Source organism: Heloderma suspectum, chromosome 3 (assembly GCF_057233095.1).
Source record: "Heloderma suspectum isolate Gila_16-S chromosome 3, 16-S_ref, whole genome shotgun sequence".
Classification (NCBI taxonomy): domain Eukaryota; kingdom Metazoa; phylum Chordata; class Lepidosauria; order Squamata; family Helodermatidae; genus Heloderma; species Heloderma suspectum.
This window is the reverse complement of record NC_139460.1, coordinates 254,476,526-254,497,234: the sequence shown is the minus strand read 5'-3', so window position 1 is coordinate 254,497,234 and position 20,709 is coordinate 254,476,526. Positions and strand designations below refer to the sequence as shown.

Below are 20,709 nucleotides of genomic sequence, written 5' to 3'. Positions count from 1 at the left end.
TTTTGTTGTAGTCCATGTATAATTTCTAGAAAGTTGTATGCATTTCATACAAGTCCATGTATGTATTTAAAAAAAATGGGAAAAAATAATAAAAAATTGGGCACCTGTGTGCACCATGTTGGGGGCCCTGTTGTAACTCTTCCTAAAGTGCAGGAAGGAAGGACCCCAGAGAGAAAGGAATGCTATCAGTCTAAAATTTGCAGTCAAGGTTTGCAGTCCCATTGCAGAAAATGAAAGCAAGATTCAAACCTTGAATATTTTACCCTCTCATAACATCTCTAGAAAGGACAGATCAAATGAAGCAGTCCACAAGAAAATAGCATTTTATGCTTCTTGGCAGTTCCATTTTATGGTTTTCTCTTCCAGATCCTACATGACGTATGCATCTTCACTACTTCTGTGAAAACTGTTTTTAGCTCCAGAGCATCCTTTTCAATTGAGAATGGTTTTGCCAGGCAGTTCAATGGTTTACTTGAGAATGGTTTCGCCAGACAGAAATACACAGCTGCCACTAGATTTCTCTAATCACACCCTATATCTGAATGAGCTTTGCATGGCTAAGTATTTATACATGTGATCAAATTACTACAAAGAAGCAAACCAACTTACGGCCATCCACTGTCTTTGCCTCCAAGTGGACTATATCTGGCTCTTTACCAGTATCCATCCTTGACCTGGGAAAGGAGAAACTAAAGCTGTAGTATTATTATGAAGAAACAAAACATTTAGTCTATTTGAATAACTGAAATGCCTAATAAGAAATATCTTATTATTTGTTTTGCATACAGAAAACAAATTCCCCATTAATTTTCAGGCCAGAAAGCTATTACTTCAAATATGAAATGGATAAGAGAGGCCAGAATGGTTCGGAAATAAAATATACTTATTTGCATATAGAATCAGAAATTGTGAACTACAATACACTCAGCAGAATGTATGCATGGAATAAACTGCTTAGTTAAATACTTTTTAATAGGATCTTATACATCTGCTTATGCAATTCTCTAGGAAAAGATTTGTGGCCATTTGCACAATGTCATATATTTATGACACATCACTGAATGCTAAAAGAGCTGAATCCCAGTATTAGGCAACATCCTCACTCTATGGGATGCAATTCCAGTATGTTCATGTTCCTTTGGAAGAAGTTTCTAACCTGTGACCTTTCTAGAAGTACAAGGAATCTCCAGGACTTTCTTTCCCTTTAAGGAAGCATTCTGTGGCAGCAGAACTTTTATTTTTATTGCTCTTTAGCTTCCCTTTCTTATATAAATATCCTTGGTTATATCAGCTTCAGTCCTGGACATTCTAAATGAAACTTGGCTGCTTCCAAGTTTCCATTGATCCTATCTGGAATCATGTGACAGAAGCTCATTTTAGCAATTAGGACACAGGCTTCTAATAGTCATATTAGGTATAGCAGTTGAACCCACAGTTTCTCTTTTTGATAGGTAAAAGAAAGACCTGCCCAAGTGTCACTGAGAGGGCTGAATTCTTTGAATAAAACATTTCAGACCCACAAAACTCTTGCTACAACTGACACCATCAGTCAGTTCCCACATAACATCCATTGTCCATTAGGGCCATGCCTCAGGCTTGCATGCTTCTTCTCGCCATCCTCACCCTCCCTCATACATTCAGAAACTTTTTGCCATGATTTCCAAGTAGAGGACACCTTCGACATCACAACAAACTATGATTCACTCAGAGTCTGAAAAAAAATGGACTTTGGGATGTGAGAAAGGGGTATGTGAGCCTAAAACCCATTCATGGTGGCTAAACCACTGTTTGCCTGTTACATGTGAACCAGTCAAATGAATCGTGGCATGAGTTCCTGGTGTTGTGTGTCATACAATTTGTTCTGAAGTAATGTATTATGGGGGATGCCTTTTACAGCCCAAACTTACTGCCATCTTTCAGCCATAGGGGAGCAAACAGAACCTTGTGCAACTGCAGGTAAAGTGGCAATGCATAGAGTGGTAACACATTTGAGGAGAAGAATACAGTTGTGCCCTACTTGTCACAATTAATCCTAGACAGCTTTTGTTTTTGTTTTGCTATCGATGTTGCTAATGCATAATAGCTAAAGGAATGGGGCCAATCTGACAAGGTTTTAGGATTTGGCACAACAAACCATCAGAAACACAGTAAAATATTTTACTCATGATTTTTAAAAGGTGTTCTTTTTTGAACTCCACAGTGCAGTTGATTTATGAACCCGTGAGGGCTTTGGACTGATTCAGAGGTTTTAGTTCAATCTATCATCTTGCTGTTATGCCATTATTTACATTCATTAAAATACAGGTTACAGCATAGAAATGCAGGTGATATTCTGAGGGTATTAATGATGATAACCATTTCCCTTAAACAAATAGCACAGAAAGAAGTTATTTAGTATTTGAAAGGTGATTTCAGACCTTCCACACTGGCCAGATTTTATTCAAATCTACTTTTTAAATATGCAAGACATTAATGATGTGACTAATCAAGCTGATGCATTGCCCAATACTATCACATCTAACTCAAAGTCTAGAGATCATTCTGTTTTGTCCAAAGCTTGAAGACAAGGTATCTTTTCTCACAAATTAGTGGTGTCCTTTGCTCAAATAAGTGATCATTTTACAGTAGAAGTTGCATATTTCACTGCTAGGCTGTCTAAATGTAGGTAAGTACTCACTTGTAGAAAATATTTCAGTGCACATTGGAGGTGAGAGTGTGGTACACAAAGTGGGTCATACAATCATTCCTCATAGTCATTTCCATCCAATAAAGCAATGCATGTGCAACATAACCTTTTCATATAACAATGTGAAAAAGTGGTGATTTGCCACTAAACACTGGGTGACAAGGCAGCAAAAAGGGATGATTTTTCTTGCCTAAAGCTTCCTTTTGCTGAAATCTCTTAAGTTTCCCCACACCCCAGCGCTGTTTTCAGGAAGGATCCATTGGGATCCCAGGAAAAGTACCTTTAAACTCTGATCAATTTCCCTACAAATTGTAGCTGCCTTTCCTGTACCCACTTTTCTATCATGAGCTTGTGTGAGTGTAAATAGAAATCTGCCCTGTCTTAACCAGGTTTTGGTGGTAAGCCACTTTAGTGCACCCTTGCCCCGGTCATCCAGTGTGGTAAGGATCATGGCCAGGCCTCCTTTTTCCACTTCTCTGTACTCCCTCTTTATCCCTCCTGGTCAGCCAATTCTTTTGGAAGAGCTGATTGACACATAATGTGGTCGGGAGCTGCAACAGCAATATTCTGCACAATAAATATCTGAAAGAGGAAGCTGGATGAAGCAGGCTGCACTGGAAATTGCTGTGAAGTATTTTAGTATAGATACACAACATATCTTGCCCTTCTCTCTTGCCATGGTGATTGTGTGCAAGGATTAGCCTTGACACCCTGCCTACAGTCAGGGATAAATGTCTTTGAACTCTTTCCCCTTCCCTGAATTCTCCTCCCCAGAGGGCTGTCCTCCCAGGGGATTTGCTGCAAATTGGGAGCATTTCAAGGTCATTGGCGGCAGATGACCTCGTGGCCAATCTCCTGCCAACCTGGAGATTTCCAGTGGAAAAGCTGGATTTTCTGAGACAACTTTTACTCTGCTTTATTTCTTTAATTCAGGTTCTCCACACTTCTAGTGCTGTGTGCCCCTATCCTCTGCATTTACTTCAGCATGATAGCCCTGCTCAGAGGTGTGTTTTTCATCTGGCTTTGACCTTACTGAGCCTTTCCAGCCTTCAGAATTGCCCTGCGCTCCCATGTTATTAGTACTTAGCCTCCATGATGCACTTCTCTGATGCTTGCAGTACCTTGCTTCTCCACTGTTGTGTTAAATCACATCTCCAATATTGTGTAGTCTCTTCTTTGATGTGAAGGGGCTTGCATAACTCAGTGAAGCTATAAGTTATGCCATGCAGGGCCACCCAAGATGGACAGGTCATGGCGGAGAGTTCTGACAAAATGTGGTCCACTGGAGAAGAAAATGGCAACCCACTCCAGTATTCTTGCCAAGAAAACCCCATGGAACGTATCACAAAGCTAAAAGATATGACGCCGGAAGATGAGCACCTCAGGTCGGAAGGTGTCCAATATACAACTGGGAAAGAGCAGAGAGAATTTCCAAGTAGCGCCAGAAAGAGTGAAGCAGCTGGGCCAAAGCGGAAAGGACACTCAGCTGTGGATGTGTCTGGTGGTGAAAAGAAAGTCCGATGCTGAAAAAAACAATATTGTTTAGGAACCTGGAATGTAAGATCAATGAATCAAGGTAAGCTGGAGGTGGTCAAACATGAGATAGCAAGACTGAACATCGACATCTTGGGAATCAGCGAACTAAAATGGACAAGCATGGGCGAATTTAATTCAGGTGACCATCATATCTACTACTGTGGGCAAGAATCCCATAGAAGAAATGGAGTAGCACTCATAGTCAACAAAAGGGTGGGAAAAGCAGTACTGGGGTACAATCTCAAAAATGATAGAATGATCTCAGTATGAATCCAAGGCAAACCATTCAGCATCACAGTAATTCAAGTCTATGCCCCAACCACTGAGGCCGAAGAAGCTGAGGTTGATTGGTTCTATGAAGACCTACAACACCTTCTAGAACTAACACCAAAAAAGATGTCCTCTTCATCACAGGGGATTGGAATGCTAAAGTAGGAAGTCAAGAAATCACTGGGATAACAGGCAAGCATGGCCTTGATGTACAAAATGAAGCAGGACAAAGGCTAATAGAGTTTTGCCAAAAGCTGATCATAGCAAACACTTTTTTCCAGCAGCACAAGAGGCGACTCTACACATGGACATCACCAGATGGTCAATACCGAAATCAGATTGATTATTACTTTGCAGCCAAAGATGGAGAAGCTCCATACAGTCAGTAAAAACAAGACCTGGAGCTGACTGGGGCTCAGATCATGAGCTGCTTCTTGCAAAATTTTGGCTTACATTGAAGAATGTAGGGAAAACCACTAAACCATTCAGGTATGACCTAAATCATATCCCTTATTCACAGTGGAGGTGACAAATAGATTTCAGGGATTAGACCTGATAGACAGAGTGCCTGAGGAACTATGGACGGAGGTCCATAACATTGTTCTGGAGGGAGCAAAGAAATCTATCCCAAAGAAAAAGAAATGCAAGAAAGCCAAGTGGCTGTCTGATGAGGCTTTACAAGTAGCTGAGGAAAGAAGGGAAGCGAAAAGCAAGGGAGAAAGGGGAAGATATAACCAACTGAATGTAGAGTTCCAGAGAATAACGAGGAGAGACAAGAAGGCCTTCTTAAATGAAGAATGCAAAGAAATTGAGGAAAACAACAGAATGGGAAAGACTAGAGATCTCTTCAAGAAAATCGGAGATCTCAGGGGAATGTTTTGTGCAAAGACAGGCATGATAAAGGACAAAAAAGGCAGGGACCTAACAGAAGCCGATGAGATTAAGAAAAGGTGGAAAGAATACACAGAAGAACTATACAGGAAAGATCTGAATGTCCCTGATAGCCGTGATAGTGCTGTCACTGAACTTGAGCCAGACATCCTAGAGAGCAAAGTCAAGTGGGTCTTAGGAAGCATTACTAACAACAAAACTAGCAGAGATGACAGTATTCCAGCTGAGCTATTTAAGATCCTAAAAGATGATGCTGTTAAAGTGCTGCACTCAATATGCCAACACATTTGGAACTCTCAACAGTGGCCACAAGACTGGAAAAGGTCAGTTTACATTCCAATTCCAAAGAAGGGCAATGCCAAAGAGTGTTCAAACTACTGTACAATTGCGCTCATTTCACATGCCAGCAAGGTGATGCTCAAAATCCTACAAGCTAGGCTTCAGCAGTATGTGAACCGAGAACTACTGGAAGTACAAGCTGGGTTTAGAAGAGGCAGAGGAACTAGTGATCAAATTGCCAACATTCGCTGGATCATGGAGAAAGCAAGACAATTCCAGAAAAAACATCTATTTCTGCTTCATTGACTATGCTAAAGCCTTTGATTGTGTGGATCACAACCAACTGTGGCAAATTCTTAAAGAGATGGGAGTACCAAACCACCTTACCTGTCTCCTGAGAAACCTGTACGAAGGCCAAGAAGCAACAGTAAGAACCAGACATGGAATAACCGATTAGTTCAAAATTGGGAAAGGAGTACGACAAGGCTGCATATTGTCGCCCTGCTTATTTAACTTATATACAGAGTACATCATGAGAAACTAGGGATGGCGGAGAATTCTGCCACAGATTTCAGTGAGGCCGAATGCACCGGCATTCGGCCCCCCAAAACCCGTGGTGGAACGGCGTCCCACCCCCCGCCACCTCGCGGAATCCCCCCAAAACGAAACTTACCTGGGGCTCCGGCAGCGGTGGCAGTGGCGGCTGGTCTTTCGGCTGGCTGCTGCGGCCTCCATTTGCATCCTGCCAAGCTGCCGTGATAGGCTACATAAGTATTTACGTAGCCTATCACGGCAAAGAGCAGGGACGCAAACGGCGGCCGCTATGCCATTTGCGCTGCTGCTCTTTCCGTGATAGGCTATGTAAGAATTTACGTACTTCTGCATTTGCATCTGCAGCAGCCCGGTGGCCGCTGGAAGTCTGGCTGCAGACAGCCCTGGCTGGCTGCTCTGCGGAGCTGGCCAGGGAGGATTCCGGGAGGAGGAATGGAGCACCCCTCCACACCATGAATCACATCTGCAAAAAGGTAAGTGACTTTCATACATCCCTATGAGAAACGCCAGGTTGGATGAATCACAGGTTGGAATTAAGATTGCCGGGAGAATTATCAACAACCTCAGATATGCAGACGATACCACCCTAATGGCAGAAAATGAAGAGGATCTAAAGAGCCTCTTGTTGGGGGTGAAAGTGGAGAGTGCAGAAGCTGGTTTGAAACTCAGCATTCAAAAAACGAAGATCATGGCATCTGGCCCCATCACTTCCTGGCATATAGAAGGGGAAGAAATGGAAGCAGTGACAGATTTTATTTTCTTGGGCTCTAAGATCACCGCAGACAGTGACTGTAGCCATGAAATTAAAAGACGCTTGCTCCTTGGGAGGAAAGCTATGGCAAACCTAGACAGCATAGTAAGAAGCAGAGACATCACCTTGCCGACAAAGGTCCATCTAATCAAAGCTATGGTTTTCCCAGTAGTAATGTATGGCTGTGAGAGCTGGACTATAAGGAAGGCTGAGCGCCAAAGAATTGACGCTTTCGAACTGTGGTGCTGGAGAAGACTCTTACGAGTCCCCTGGACTGCAAGGAGGTCAAATCAGTCAATCCTAAAGGGAATCAACCCTGAGTGCTCATTGGAAGGAAAGATACTGAAGCTGAAGCTCAAATATTTTGGCCACCTAATGCGAAGAGAAAACTCCCTGGAAAAGACCCTGATGCTGGAAAGATTGAAGGCAAAAGGAGAAGGGGTCGGCCGAGGATGAGATGGCTAGATAGCATCACTGATGCAATGAATATGAACTTGAGAACACTCTGGGAGAGAACAGAGGACAGGAAGGCCTGGCATGCTATGGTCCATGGGGTCATGAAGAGTCGGACATGACTTAACGACTGAACAACAACGAAGTTACTTCTCCGATCTGGCAAGGTTTCAGGAGCCTGTCATTGCAAGCAGGGAGAAAGTGCCCAGAGAAGGAAAAAAGGGGTGGTGGTGGAAGGAATAACTCTGTGACAATTTTCTGGAATGGAGAGAAATTGGGAGGGGGTGGTCTCAGGGGGAGCTTTCAGATGCTGCACTGGAAAATTGGGGATTTGGGCTTCTTCGTGCAAAAGCAGGGGAGCCTGGACAAAGGTGGGAAACAAGCCTCTCTCATTGGTTGAGCAGCCCCTGACAGGTTGATGACATTCCATTCTATTCCCCCCACCAAACCCAGAAGTATGTTCCTTTGAAGTGCTGTGTGACCCATGAAAACCAGATTTTAAAGGTACAGTACACTTGGCTTTTCTTGCTTCATGTGTCCCTGACAGACCAAAGCCAATTCCATGAAAATCCGGAAAATACTCCAATGCGCTTCTCATTCTGTTATCGTGAAGATCTCCCCAGTTCTCTTTTTCCCTTCATTTTTTCCCCCAGTTAGCTTTAGGACCCCAATTTGTCTATCCCTAATCCTTGCGACTTCCTCACAACCACAGCCTCCAAACCCTTTCCAATCCGCACTCAACGCGCATGTCCACAGCCTAGATTACCACACATAACAGCCCTTGGTTCAGATACCAAGTGGATTTTTGGACCTCCTCACCACACACACACACTTCAAACTCTATGCATGGCCTGGGTATCTTATCCATTTTGCTATTTACTTTACTTTTCTGTTCATATGCCTAGGACTGTCCATCTTATATGAACTGTTTGAATCTATACTAAAATTTATATGAGTGCCTTATTTGATTATTGCTAAAAATTAATTCTCTGCAATCAAACATTTGTATGCTTTGATTCCTGCTCAATAAAATCAACTCCCTATTTTGGACAGACATGTCTGTGCACACTAATTGGGAAAAATCTACCCATGTTAAAAAGGGCCCTTAGTCATGTGTATCTCTGACCATGTGTGTGGGCATACATATGTTCAGAGAGGAGAGTCACTAACATAATCATTCTACGCTGTTCCCCAAGTGCAAGCAGAGGTGCTTATCATGTACAAGAGTATCTGTGTAGGCTTTTATAACATACCAAAATGAAGATGCGTATGTTGAGAGCAGAGTCTGCCCCTCTGATGTTGCCCCCTGTCTATGCATGTTCTACAAGGTATAATGACTGACGGGGGTTTTGGGCTACTCCACACCAGGCTTTTTATCCATCAGCTTTACCAGAGCTTCTGCTTCCGGATTCTTTGTGGGATTAAGACTGGCTCCTTCACATGCACTTCCTCTCCCCCGCCTCCCGCCCCGGGGACTGCCTTTACCTGCAAGTTCTATATGTTTCATCATACAGTCACTAGATGGTGCTGCTGTTATAGTGCAACTCTCTCTTTACATGCACAAGTTCAAATGGGGTTTTTTTATTAGCTCATTATTTCAATTTCAAAGAAAGCTGCAGAAATGGTAGGAAAGCCCCATACTGCAGTTACTGAATGATGAATACTAGGGATGTACGAAAATCACTTACCTTTCGTGGATTATGCTGATGGGGGGGGGAAGCGCTCTGTTCTTCCTCCCCCGGAATCCTGGCCGGCCGGCTGTGCTCCGCAGTGATTCTGCGAAGCCACCGGCCAGCTCTGCCAGCAGCCGGACATCCGGCCGCTGGCTAGCAGGGACGCAAATGGCGGCGGCCATAGCCGCCGCCGTTTGCGTCCCTCCAGTCAACCATGATAGGCTACGTAAATGTTTATGTAGCCTATCACGGCTGACTTTAAAAACAAAAAACAAAAAAGCACGTACGCAAATGGCAGCACCCATGGGCACCTCCATTTGCGTTCCTTATTTTGGCACATCTTAGTCTACATAAACATTTACATAGACTAAGACGGTGAAAATAAGGGGAATGAAAATAGCATAGCGTCTACGCTATTTGCGTTCCCCTTATTTTCGCCGTCTTAGTCTACGTACATTTTTACATAGATTAAGACGTACCAAAATAAGGAACGCAAATGGCGGTGGCCATGGCCGCCGCCATTTGCGTACGCACTTTTTTTGTGTTTTTTTTTTTAAGTTAGCCGTGATAGGCTACGTAAACATTTATGTAGCCTATCATGTTTTGTTTTTTTTAACTGGAAATGGCAGCGGCGGCAGCTGGTTGGAAGACCGCAGCCGCCGCCGCACCGCCACCGGAGCCGCCGCCGCCGCCGCCTCAGCCGCCACAACCACTGCCGCCAGGAAGATCTGCCCAAGGTAAGTCTCGTCCCAGGGGGGCAGGCCGTTCCGCCACCGATTTCGGGGGGCCGAATGCGCTGTCATTTGGCCTCCCCGAGATCCGTGGCGGAACTTTCATACATCCCTAATGAATACCCAAGTGTAAACTCACTGTTGTACTTAATGGAATTTGAATCATTGAAACTTAATTTCATTTTAACCCAAACCAGAATATGGCTTATTGTGTAAACATAGCAGGGTTAAAATGAATATAAAACACATCATTCAAAGAAAAGGTTTAAATCAGCAATTGATTTGGCCTGAGGTTTTAATATTGTTATATGGCTTAAAGAAAGAAAAACAACCACTAGAAAATGGTAGTGGGGCAACAGATTAATAATCGATTTACATGCAAGTTGTATGTGTTAAGTAAAGCTAGAATCACAAAACAAAACAAATCCTGTCCCTTAGATGTTTCCCTTTTCAGAGACTTTGAAATGTCACTGGTTTATCTTTCTGCTGGCATTTTGTCTCTCTTTAGAGAAGTTGATAGTATTACTTAATAAATGTTGTAAAGTCCCATAATGTCCTGATGCAGATAGCAGGGAAAGTACTGAAGAAATAAAGAACCGTGACAGAGGAGGACGTGATATGTATTTAAATCTAGCAAGAAAAAAAAGTGCCAGGTTATGAACTGAAGGAGATCCTTTCAGGTAGAAGAAAAATAGGCTATTGTCTCCCGCAACTGAGAAAGACCTTGGGTAGCATATTAACATCCACCTACTAACCAACAGAGATGAAACTCAAGATTAGCAGTGCAATCCTATGCATATCTACTCAGATGTAAGTGCCACTGAGTTCAATGGGGCTTACTCCCAGATTGATATGTGTAGGACTGCAGCTTTAAGACTCAAAGGAACAGCTTTCCTATAAATGGCTACGTTTGTTTGTTTGTTTTTAGTTCCCTCACCATTCATCATAATCTGGACATTCCTGGGCAAACAAGTTATGGTGCAGACTTTTGGGTTTGTAGGCCCTAAACCACAGCAATTTGGATCCTTCGTATTCATTAATGGCATAATCCTATGCATGTTCAGACAGAAAAAAATCCTACAACTCCCAGCATTCCCTATGATGGGACCATGCTGACTGAGGAATGCTGGGAATTGTAGGACTTTTTTCTGTCTGAACAAGGATAGGATTGTCTGACGAAATCCGTCCTCTCTTCACCAAGCCTGTGGTCCCTCAAGATGGGAGGGGTTCACTTTTGCTTCAGCCAGGACAGGAAGGCCTGGCGTGCTATGGTCCATGGGGTCACGAAGAGTCGGACACGACTGAACAACAACAAAGCAGGTTGTTCCCGCCCACCTCAGGCTTCCTCCTTTTACCATCTTTATTATACTCCTATTTTTCCTAGAGAATAATTGTGTGTGAGAGTTGTGCCCTTTTTTTAACTTCAGCCTAGGTTAAGTATAAATAGCGTAATAAGGACTTAAGTACAGACTCAATGTAAAAGAATCAAAACAAATTGTTTAGATTACTATAAAGACTGAACTTTAAAAGATTTCTTGGGTATGATGTTCTTTTTCTTGCTTAATTTATATGTTAACCTCTTAACCTAACCTAAGCTAAACTAAGGCCTTAAACCACTAACCACCACTCCCTATCCCCAGATGTTTTATCTAAGAGATTGAATCCCCTCCTCCCTCCTCTATCTTCAAACTGCCTGTTTTTACACACTGTAACTCACTCCAGCACCCCCTCCCACCAGCATTCTTACTGACCAATCATACAGCCCCAGGCACTGAGCCACTCACACCATTCCATACATTCTCACACACCAACCAGGCAACTTCCAATGCATGGAGAAGCTATAAACCCTTAACACTGTGTTTAACAAATAAAGTTCCGCCACAAATTGCACCCCAAAAATACTTGTATCCCACCTTTCCATTATATATTTAAATAACCAAGCCAATAAAACACAATAAAAAACAGTCAAATAAAACTACAGCATTAATAACAAAACAGCTATTCAACATCTATGCAATCTATTTATCTGGCTCATTTCTAGGCTCAACCAATTATCCCAAATCCAAACCCGTAAAAACTGTTATTATTCCAAGCTACCTATCCTTGCGTAAGTCCGGATGCTGTGTCTGTCTCTTGCAGACAAGAATTAGCAATGCTTACAAAATTCTCTCCATCCAAATTTCTTCCCAGTTTTGGGGATGCCAAATTACCTGAGTTTGGTCATAGAGCAGCATCAATGTTAAATGATTCTCCATTTTCCTTTGTATTTTAAATGTCTGGATTTTGTTCAGACTTCTCCATATGTAGATTTCTTGGTAGTTTTCCATTTGTGTCTTGTGCCACACACAACGGATTTTGTCCATTTCGGCTGACAGAGACCCTGTCAGTAAAAATTGACTTAAACACCATCACTTTCCCTTTGAGATACTGGGATATGTAATCCCAGTGAACTCATCAGCACGAAAGGAAGCTCCAGGAGGAGTTAGAACTGCCTCCACAACATCCCCCTTCTCCTGGCCTGGATAAGTTGGAAGGACTATTAGAAAGGCAAGATAAAGCACATGAGAAACATTGATCCTTTGAGCACATGCATTCAGACCCCATGCAAAGAGTCAAGCCCCTTTCAGGGCAAAAAAACCAGAGATGAGCATGGATTGCTGGATGAGCATGAAGTGTAAAATGCACTTTTGCACATGTAACCTGTAAGGGTGGGAGGGGGCATGTGAATTGAAAACTGTAGAAAACTGCAGAAAACTGCATATGCTCCATTTCCAATTCTTAAAGGAATAGTCCACGTTAAACCAGACTGAGTGGAATGTGGGGCACAGCCAACCCACAGAATATAATTGGAAGGGGAAGATCCCTAACCCAGATTGCTTTAGTCACAGATTCACAATCATAGTAGGGCCTTTCAGACATTCCCCTTGCAGGTTCCCTTAGCAAACACAAACAGCAATCTTCCCCTGTCTTCCAGATGTTTTGGACTACAACTCTCACATTCCTAATCTCTGGCTGTGCAGGCTGGTGCTGATGGGAGTTGAAGTCCAAAACATCTGGAGAACACCAGGTTTGGAAAGGCTGATGTAGAGGATGAACAGGGTGGTGTTCGCTGCCCCTGCTTCCTGGCATCCATGCATCCACATACCCGCTAGACTTGCCCATCCTCCGATGTCCATGCATTTAGCCAAAAACAGATTAGGCATTAGGTGATGGGGCCAATGTGAGCCTGGGAGCCAGGCACTGGGCCAACAGCCACAGTCCTGCTCCCCCTGCCATGGATTCACTGTATATGCCAAGGAGTAATGAGCTACAATTGTACGAGCTACAATTTGCATCTGAATACTGTTAAGAACACTAAGAACAGAAGAACAGAAGAAGAGCTGTGGTGGATCAGACCAAGGTCCATCCAGCCCAGTATTCTGTTCACACAGCAGCCCACAAGAAACCCACAAGCAGGACATGAATTCAACAGCTCCCGCTCATGAATACAACCCTCCTGCTCATATTCCCCAGCAACTGGTGTACATAGGCATACTGCCCCTGATGGTGGCAGATTAGTAGCCTTCTCCTCCATGAATTTGTCCAATACCCCTTCAAAGCTATCCAAATTGGTGGCCATCACCTCATTTTGTGGTAGCAAACTCCATAGTTTAACTATGTGCTGTGTGAAGAAGCACTTCATTTTATCTTTCCTGAATCTCCCACTATTCAGCTTCATGGGATGACCCTGGGTTCCAGTATTATGAGAGAGGGAGAAAAATGTCTCCCTATCTGCTTTCTCCATATCCACACCATGCATAATTAACTCTGTGGAGCCTCAATGTCTGTTAGTGCTTTCTGAATGTGTATGGCCCTATTTTACATACCTAAGATTAACTGAGGTTAAAGTTTTTACATCAGTTGACTAGGTCAGATGCCACAGATACTTTCTCAATCCCATTTCCATGCCTCTGCCTTTTCTGCTTAATGATAGTAACAGGATATGTCAAAATGAAGAGACAGAAAGTCTATGACTGCCCTCACACAACAAAAATATGGAACAACAAGTTACATTATCATTTTCTCATTAGAAAATGATAAAGGAATGGACTCCCCACTGCTTAAGTGTTTATATTATGTAGTCCTGAGGCTGTACTATACAGCAGAAGTTTTATTTGTTTTAGTTTTTGTTGTTGTTGTTGTTGTTGTTGTTTTTAACTAACTGGGAAGGCCAATTGGCCATTGGTATAACTTTCAGGAACAGCAATGCCACTTAATTCGACAAATAGGTGCCACATAATAGCTCTGTAATCTAGAAGTTTATTTCAAAGATACAGTCTGCATGGAAATGATCAAGTGATTACAGCTAGAGATGTACACAAATTTCATTCCTGTTTGCAAGTCATGCGAACATGTCCCATTTGCATTGCAACCCTGAATGTGAATGCAAGCAGAAGCTCAATTCCCAGGATTTTTGCACAATTTCCTGAGCTTGCATTTGCATTACAAAGAGTGCACTTGTGAAGTGTGCACTTCCAAAAATGCACACTTGCATAGGTGTGCACTTCCGAAAATGTGCATTTCCCCAACCAAAACTTTAGCTTATGGGGAGAGATGTGCATTTGGGGGGTGTGCTTGGAAAAATGTTCATTTTTGTGTTCAAAAATGTGCACTTTTCTTGTCTGAAAAACAAAACAAAAACAAAACGTTCCTGTTCAGGAGTGAGAATGAGATGAGACAGACATCAACGTGGAAAATGGAGAACCTTGCTGATCTCAAGCATCATTCATGAGATGAGTGATGAACAACATGAGATGAGACATGCATGACATGCATCATGACATGACATACATGACATGCATCATGAGACATGCATCATGAGACATGTATCATGAGACATGCATCATGAGACATGCATCATGAGACATGCATGAGACATACATTATGTTCATGAGACGAACATCATGAGATTCAACAGGCATCAAGGTGGGAAATGGCAAACTTTGATGATCTTGAACATCATTCATGAGATGAGTGATGAACATCATGAGATGAGACATGCATCAAGGTGGAAGAAGGAAAACATCACACATTCTCCCATCCCTAATTACAGCTACTTATTGATTTGAGACATAAGGACCAATGAAAATCCAAAGCTCAGCTTTCTACACAAGTTCCTTAATTTTTCCTGTATGGGATGGATAAACAAGGGATAAAGCTGTATACAACATTCTTTGTCTTAGCATTGCCCTCACCATAGAGAAAATTATAGCAGTGTTTCCTCCTCCTTACAAATGAATAATCTTTATTATAAACCACGAGTAAAAGGCAGTCACTCTAAAGCCTCCCAAGTAAAAAGAATTGGTTTATCGTGAAGGATGTAAACAACTCTGGGCCTACTTGGCCTTAAGCTGTGGAATTGTAAGAAATTGTTTTCTTAAACCAAAATGAGTCATTCATGTTATTAATAGTGACTTAAAACCAGGACTGGTACCATCTAATTCTTATGAGCAAAACCACCATTATCCAATACATCTGAAATTCTGCTCACGAAAACTTCATGACCTGTGCCTCTTTGTGCATGGTTTATCATTTAAACATAGCCATAATCGATCCATCATCCTTTTTTACTGCAGGTCATTATTGTGAGTACACAACAAAGCTCCTCTAGATTTCAGTCCACTAGGGGAAAGACCAGAAGTAGATTTTCTCATGGCTTTCATGTTTTACTTATGGAATTGTTTGGATGAATTTTATTGGCAGGTGGTAGGAGAGTCAGAGACTTTGGGGAGGAAATCTTAAGACAGAGTCATTCTATTGGGAATAGCAAACCAATGTTTCTGGCTGCCTTTGCAGAAAGTGGTTATGTTATGAAATATGTAAGACCCCTCAAATGCTTCTATTACAATGTTGCTTCCTAAAATTTTAATCACCTTCAACCCTCCTAAGTCACTGTGAAGGCTTCAAAACATCAAAAGAATTTATGTTGATGCCTAGGAATAATAGTACAGCAGTTATTTTGTATTGTATGAGTATGTAATGAAGATTGGTTTCAAAACTAGATTCATTCCCATTTCCTCCTGTTTCAGAAAGAAAACATTAAGAGAAACTAGTGTGATGTGTGTTGTACTGAGAAGCTTTACATCAGAATCACAAAACTACAGTCTTGAGAGCAAGCTGCAGCAACTCATCTAGTCCTAACTCCAGCTGTGAGGAAGAGCCTTCTGTATCTCCAAAGCATTCTGAATAGAATAGAATAGAATAGAATAGAATAGAATAGAAATCACAGCCTTAGAGTGCAATCCTACAGATTGACACTCAATAGATGGAAGGCTCCAATCTATCCTATGCAGGACAGAAGTAATGGGGCCTTTTTTTAATGTGGCCTCCTTTTCCTCAATTTTTGCTAGATGCATCTCTGGCGCACATGGGTGGGGGCAGAGGCCGAGAGGCTTGTGGATCTGGCAGATCCATATCCTCTCTCCTCTTCATCCACATCCCTGATCCCCAAACACCCATTTCCTTCCCTTCTGTGGTGAGGTTGCGATATTAAGGTCAGGAGAGGGAGCCATTGAGGAGCTTTCTGTGGTGGCTGAGAATGGTGGGGAATGTGAGTGGTGCTCTCATGGGCCACAGACTTATGGCTGAAGTCATTCTTTCCTTCAAGGTACAAGGAAGTCACATCCACATGCGCCCACACCATTTTGCTCATGAAATAAACAAAAATTGCTCAATCTGCAGGAAAAACAATGGTGCCCCATCCAGGGCTGCATTTGTGCTAGGGCTCTGCTAGGAAATATTCTGGAATCAATACCATGGTTGTTGACCCCTGGAATTTGTGAGGGAAAGTGCCTCTGGTCATGTGGAATGTGCATTCTATTCACTACTGAATAACTTCAGCTTAATTGCCACCACTCCTCCCATATGCACACTCACTCATAATTAAGGATTCAGATTTATCAGACAAAGGGTATGTATCTCCACTTCCTTTGTTAGCAAAGTGTGCACTTAGAAAACACAGCTATTCTCCAGAAGAAATCCACTCCTGATTTCTCCACTACCTCCTTGTAGTAGCTCCTCACAAAAATGCTTTTCCATAATAAAATAATGGCCCTAATAAATCCAAAATACTAAAATCCCATTATAAAATAACCCTCTGTTCTTCCCCACAAGTAGCTCCACTTAGGGCTATTTTGTGCCAGGACCTCGCCTAGGAATCTGTTCTTAATATCACCAGATCTAAACGCAAAGATTCCCTCTTATCTCTCACAAAATAAATAAATAAAAATCTACACCAGATCTGCCCACCACCTCCATCTTTCTCTCTTCTTCTGAAAAATTGCACTGTTCCTGGAAATTTTCACTGCCACAAACTCATTACAATGTAAGGTTATTATTGCTGTTGTTGACTAACAGAACAATTCTACCATATTTTATGGGGGTGGGTGGGGGGAGATCCATTGGCAATCCATTGCTCTGCTGTTTTGCTGTGGAGTTTGTAAAAGGTGGAGGACAGTTCTTTCTTCTTCCCTCCTATTGACTATAATGTGAAGGAGTTAATTACACTAGCCCTAGGGCTGGCATGGGGATGCGCCATTTCTATGGGTGTGTTAGGGAAATGAAGGGGCTTTGGACATAAGTGACTGGGTTCGCACAACACACTAACCCGCGCTCAGTAGTTGAGTGTGGGGTGTTGTTGAACCATGGGTTGTTTGTTGAACTGTGAGTTAGCATGTTGCCTGAACCCAGGACATTTTCCACAGGGCGGCTTGTTAACCATGCAGTGTGGCTTTTTTTTCTTGAACAAGCCACTCTGAGGACCCATGGTTTGTTGGTGGGTTGTTCAGGGTGGTTAATAAGCCACACTGTGGAAAATGTCCTGGGTTCACACAACACCACTAGAAGTCCCCCTGCTCCACTGTTGAAAGCTCCACTGGTGTAGATGTTCCACCCATGGAGTAGGGGAAAATGGGGCATAGTTGGGTATCCCAGGGCCAGGCATGCATACACTGTTCACACAACACGTTAACCCACACTCAGTGGCTGAGTGTGGGTTGTTGTTGAACCATGGATTAGTGTGTTGTCTGAAGCCAGGACATTTCCCACAGGGTGGCTTGTTAACCATGCAGTGTGGCTTGTTCAGCAACAAACTATGGATTCTCAACCCAACAACAAACCATGGATTCTCAAGGTGGCTTGTTTGAGAAAAATAAGCCACACTGCATGGTTAACAGGCCACGATCCAAAAAAAGTCCTGGGTGCAGACAACATGCTAACTCATAGTTCAACAACAGCCCACACTCAACCACTGAGTGTGGGTTAGTGTGTTGTGTGAACAGGCCCAGTGTACGCATGCCTGCCCCTGGGATACTCATCTACCCCCATTTTCCCCTGCTCCACAGGTGGAACATGTACAACAGTGGAGAAGGGGGACTTCTAGTGGTATAAATCTAATCCCACCACTGTACCTCCACCCCTGCTGGTGGAGCAGCACTTACACTGCTTCCTATGGCCTTTCAGCTGGCCATACCCTCGATACCTAGATGTTAAACAGTCATTATGAATGAAGTTGCATGAGAAGCCATAATACCAGAAATAATTATTAATGCTACTCTGGTAGCAAGGTGGAATGAATTTGTTCAGCTAAGTCTGACTCTGTGCCAGACCCCTTGAGAAAAATAAGTATTTTAGGCTTCACAACAGGGCAACTTATATAACACAGAGGTAAGCACTGAACATAATTACACATCATAGTTGTTTCCATTGTGCCTGGCCACAGTAAATAAAATGTTTTGCATTAATACAGCTATTCCTAAGAAAACAACAACTTTAAATCCAGACCATGGCCTGCAGGATACCTTTCACAATCTCAGTAGGCCCCATTAAAAATCTTCATGTACTACTGCTCAAATTTATCAAGCTCTTGCTTTAAAACTAGTAAGGTTTTTTTCCCCCTCCTACTGCCATTCTGGATAGACTATTTCACAACTGCCCTCCTAATATTTAGACACTTCTTTCTAATCTCCAGTGTAACATTATTAATGGACAGCTAAAACCGATTTGTTCTTTTAGCCTTACTCCACTCACAATAGCAGTCTTCATTTCTAAGATTTGTTGCTGCTCTTCCTGTCCTCCTCCTTCCATCACTCAGAGGGCTGTATTTCTCAAAAATTGGGCTCCCTTTTGATATCACTTATTTGCTTTGCCCAGGAAATTCAATGAAGACCTTGTCAGGTAGAGTCTTCCACCTATTATATTTATTTTATGAGTGTGAAAAGTCTATAACTCATGGATGGCAATGGAAGGGAAGTGTCAATGAGTCAAGCTTTTCTTTGCTCTAAAGACACGTAATCAAGTAGGCAATAAAGATCATCCACACCTGGTATTTCATCATTACAACTGTTATTCAGAAAGGTAATTATTCACTCAAAGTTCAAATCAATAAGAAGCACATTTCATTCTAAACAGTTATGGGGCCAAAATTTTCAAATTTTGATATAGGTAACGGCTGGGATTTTATTTTACTTTTAAGTGGTTTAATATTTTGGTTGCTTAGCATTTGGGAGCTGAAAGGCAGAAGGTTGACATCTTGTGCTTTAAGCACCATCTCATTTTGGACATTTATATATGCCTGTGTAGGATTTCAGGGTGGATAAACAGAAACGGAGGCACACAAATTTCAACACTGTTCTAATGTCTTATGCATTTTGGTTTAGAACCGCTAAAAAGAGTACTTTGTTTTATAATGAGCATGCAATGCTTCACTTATTTCCATGCATTCAGCAGTCCTAGAGGTCAGTGTTTAAGGACTTGAAATTACTTCTCGCATTTGTTGAGCTAATTAAATCTTCAGCAATTCTTGGCATTCATGCTAGATTTTGCTATGGGCACCCATTTTTACTTGAAATAATAACAGCAGCAATAATACTTAGTATTCATATAGCACCTTTACTAAAGAACTCCAGCCACTTTATGAGCATTATTGTTGGTCAGTACAGCAACCTGTAAAGTAGGCTAGAATTATTAACTGAACATTACAAATGGGCCGAGACCTACAGCAACTCAGAAAATCAATGCTCAAATTTGAGCCTGGACAACCCCAGTGCATATTTTTAATATTTTTCCTACCAACACCATACCTTCCTCTACCCATACTGCCCCTTATTGTGGACTTACGCACAGTCTGACTTCTTTGCTGGTATATTAGTGGCATTAAACATAGACTCAGCTGGCTGTGTTTGAATGATCGAAGTGCAAAATACAAAATGTAACTGCATGGGTGTATGAATGTTGTAACTGTAAAATATGAATATTTCCCACAAACTCAATATCATTAGCAATTGTGCATCAAAGACCTACATGATTGTCACCACACATATCTTTGCAGCATCCATGTGCAACCCCTAGTCATATAGACTCCACTCATGGACAACCAGTTTCCACACAGCTGGCCTACATCAAAAAGATACAACAATTAAGAAAGATGGACAGTTTTTGTTGATGGACAGTTTTTTGTTCTCTTGCTCTCACCAGAGAAGAGTAGGTAGGGATGGTGGAGAATTTCTCCACGAATCTCGGGGAGGCCGAATGCCAACGCATTCGGCCCCCCGAAATTGTTTGTGAAATTCTCCGCCAACCCCCCGCCACTCCCCGGGATGGGACTTACCTCCCTCGAATGTCCCTCTTGGCGGCGGGTCCCGGCGGGAGTTCGGTGGCGGTTCGTCGGGGGTGGGGGCGGCGGCCAGTTTTCCGACCGGCTGCCACCGCTGCCATTACAAAATAAAGTAAAAAAAAAAAACCACCCGTGATAGGCTACGTAACGATTTACTAGCCTATCACGGCTAGATTTCCAAAGTCAGCCATGATAGGCTACATAAATCGTTATGTAGCCTATCATGGGTGACTTTG

General features: G+C 42.5%; 1 protein-coding gene across 2 annotated transcripts in view; it reads right to left on the bottom strand.

Moving 5' to 3' along the window:
• Nucleotides 1-20,709, bottom strand: part of SORCS1 (sortilin related VPS10 domain containing receptor 1) — a 618,971-nt gene that overhangs the window by 161,628 nt on the left and 436,634 nt on the right. For both annotated transcript variants that reach the window (XM_084841982.1, XM_084841983.1), the window contains exon 6: nt 610-674. In XM_084841982.1, coding sequence (XP_084698108.1) covers nt 610-674 — 65 coding nt within the window. The remainder of the gene's footprint in view (nt 1-609; nt 675-20,709) is intronic.